Source organism: Physeter macrocephalus, unplaced genomic scaffold (genome assembly GCF_002837175.3).
Source record: "Physeter macrocephalus isolate SW-GA unplaced genomic scaffold, ASM283717v5 random_877, whole genome shotgun sequence".
Lineage (NCBI taxonomy): Eukaryota > Metazoa > Chordata > Mammalia > Artiodactyla > Physeteridae > Physeter > Physeter macrocephalus.
The window spans coordinates 22,369-25,093 of NW_021146163.1; the positions used below are offsets into that span (position 1 = coordinate 22,369).

The following is a 2,725-nucleotide window of genomic DNA, read 5'->3' on the forward strand; positions in this document are numbered from 1 at the left end:
GCGCTCACGGACGCGTGCTTCTCTGTCTCTCTCCGTCGTTTTTTCGCCCACTGCAGAGGTTGTTATGACTCGCGCTCTGCTTTGTTTTGTTACGTCGCCACGCGTGCTCGTCTACGTTTTGATCCCACGCGTACGCAGGCGTCACCGTGTTTTGACGCAGAAAGGGGTCTGTGTTTGTTCCTGTGTCGATGCTTTTCTTCTACCTCGGGGTTTTGCTGTAAAAAATGCAGACGTCCTGCACGAGCGCGACGTTGCCGAGGACGTGGCAATTGCCTTCGGCTTCAACAAACTTCCCAATTTTCCTTCACCCTTCCTCTCGGTGGTGCCGATGCGGGCACTGTCCGACCGCCTTCGCAATAGCATCTGCCTCTGCGGTTACACAGAGACGCTGACTTTCGCTCTCGTCTCTGCTGTTGAAAATGCCGCCTTTTTGGGCCGAGAGTCGCCTGCTGCGGCTGCTGAGGCTCTCGATCCGACGCAGGTAAACAGAAAGTGGCGTGTAAGCACAAGGGGGAAGGGGCACAGCAGCTCCTGAAAAGCGAACGGATCCAGCAGGCGACTCGTCCACGACAAGGCTATAAAGAACTCTACAGAATGGGCGAGGATCTGCTTCTGCGTGTTGTGCTTGTGTTATGTGTACAACAACGTCCAGGTGAGTTGCTGTTAAGTGTTACATAGGGATTTGAGGTGAAAGATGCCTTAGCGCTGCCATGGGGGACACCGCATATTCATATGCGCAGAGTAGTATTTAAATATTCATGGATCCTTCCCGCTCTCTTTGAATATATATATATATATATATATATATATATATGTATATATATACGTATTTGTGGATATGGATCGGTGGAGGACTCTGTGTGTGTGTGTGCGTACACATATTTAGACGAGGCCACTTATTGTACACATTTGTAAGCCTGTCCACGGAGGAATACGCGACACTGGATTTTACATTGGCATATGTATCTTCATACATTCACCTGGGGACGATGTCAGGCGCGAATACGTATATATATATATATATACATTCTTGTGTTAGTCCGTCCTTCGTTGATTTTTTTGCTACACGGTTCTTTCTGTGTACCCTTTTGTTGAGTGGCACGGTTTTCCGTCCGCCTTCCTTTTCTCCCTTTCATGTCTTTTCTTCTCTTTTCTAGAGTTGTTTCTCTTGCCTTTTCTCCTTTTTCCCTTGCTGTAAAGGACTCTTCAAGGGGCCCCCACTATTTTTCCGTCGACAAGCTCTTCTTCTCTTGATCTACCTGGGTCCTCTCATCTTCTTTTTTTCGTATGCTCTCTGCTGCCTGTTGTCCTGGTCTTTACTTCTACTGATGTTTGTCGTTTTTGTTTCCCTCTCAGTGTCAGCTGCGCCCCGCGCCAGTGCGTTTGGCGAACGCGAAGGCGCGGGAATTCGAACAAGTGCGAACGACTCTCATTCCTGGCGTCCTGAAGAGCATTCTTCACAACAAAGGAAGGAGAGAGTTGCCTATCAAATGCTTTGAAGTTAGTCGATGCCCGACACATGAACACTGTTTTTCCCGTTTCGTGTCTGTTTCCTTTTCGTTTCCCTTTGCAGGCACACACCTGTGTGGATGATGGACACGTGGGTGAGCGGCAATTTCCCCTTCTCTCTGTATGTATTAGAACACATCTCTCTCTATATACACATACGTGTGTGTAACTGTATACAGGCGGGTGCTCCCTGTGTGTGAATGTGTAATTTCAAATGGTACGCTGCTGAGAAAATCCTGATTTTTCTCTCCGTGTGCGTGTGTAATTCGTGTGCTCGTGCGTGTATTTCTGCGTGTAATTGGTGAGGTAAAAGAATAAAACCAAGTGCGTGGACTGTGTCCTGAACACTTGTAGTCGCCTCCACGTGCACAGTAATTCTTCGTACGTCTCTTTCCCTGCGCAGCAGCGTGTCTCCCGCTCTCTCTGTCTCTCTGTTTTCATGCGTAGTAGAGTCCATCTCGATATATGCAGAGAGAAGCAGGCAAGTCTGCAGTCACTTTTGTACATAAGCGTCTATCCTCCTCTGTGTGTGTACATATGTAGACGGAGAGATAGGGGCAATGCAGGTGGTACATATGCGCCCGTCGTCCTGTGTATGTGTAGATATAGAGAAAGAAGGAGAGGGAGATGTGCAGGTGAGTCTGCGGGTAGATAGGAACGTCCTGCATGCTTCGAGCACATGCTTTTTAGGCCACATACACAGTCGATCTGGTTGTTTGCTTTTTCTGTCTTTGTGTTGCCTCGCTGGCTTCTACGTATCTATGAACACACACCCGCCTATTCTTCTCTGTGCTTTTTTTCCCGCAACATGCGCACGGAAGGAAGAAAGAAGTGGCTGCTGAGGACTACATTCAAACGGAGCTGCTGCATACACCAGCTTCCAGATGCAGCCCTGTTTCTGTTTGCAAATCTCCCTTCGTGCGTTGTATCTCTCCGTCTGTCACACAGCTGTAAGTGTCATGCGCGGGATATACACATGTGCGTACACAGAATGGGTGACTTTGTTCAGGAAACAACATGTTTTTCGTGTACGCGTAAAAAACTGTGTACGCGGGGATATGCTGTTCTTCGTGAAGAGTGGATAGAAGGGAACACCACACGTCGAAGAAGGAGGAGTACCCTACTGCATTTTTTCAAGAGTAGGTCTGTTGACACAGGTATTTGTATATATATACCTCCCATATATATATATATATATATATATATATATATATAT

General features: G+C 47.4%; 1 protein-coding gene across 1 annotated transcript in view; it reads left to right on the forward strand.

Annotated features, from left to right (window-relative positions):
* Positions 1-250: 250 nt before the first annotated feature.
* Positions 251-2,725, forward strand: part of LOC112062814 (phenylalanine--tRNA ligase beta subunit-like) — a gene marked incomplete at its 3' end in the record, with an annotated part of 5,454 nt that continues 2,979 nt past the window's right edge. Inside the window, exons 1-2 of the mRNA XM_028486376.1 lie at positions 251-481; positions 1,357-1,500. Coding sequence (XP_028342177.1) covers positions 329-481; positions 1,357-1,500 — 297 coding nt within the window. The remainder of the gene's footprint in view (positions 482-1,356; positions 1,501-2,725) is intronic.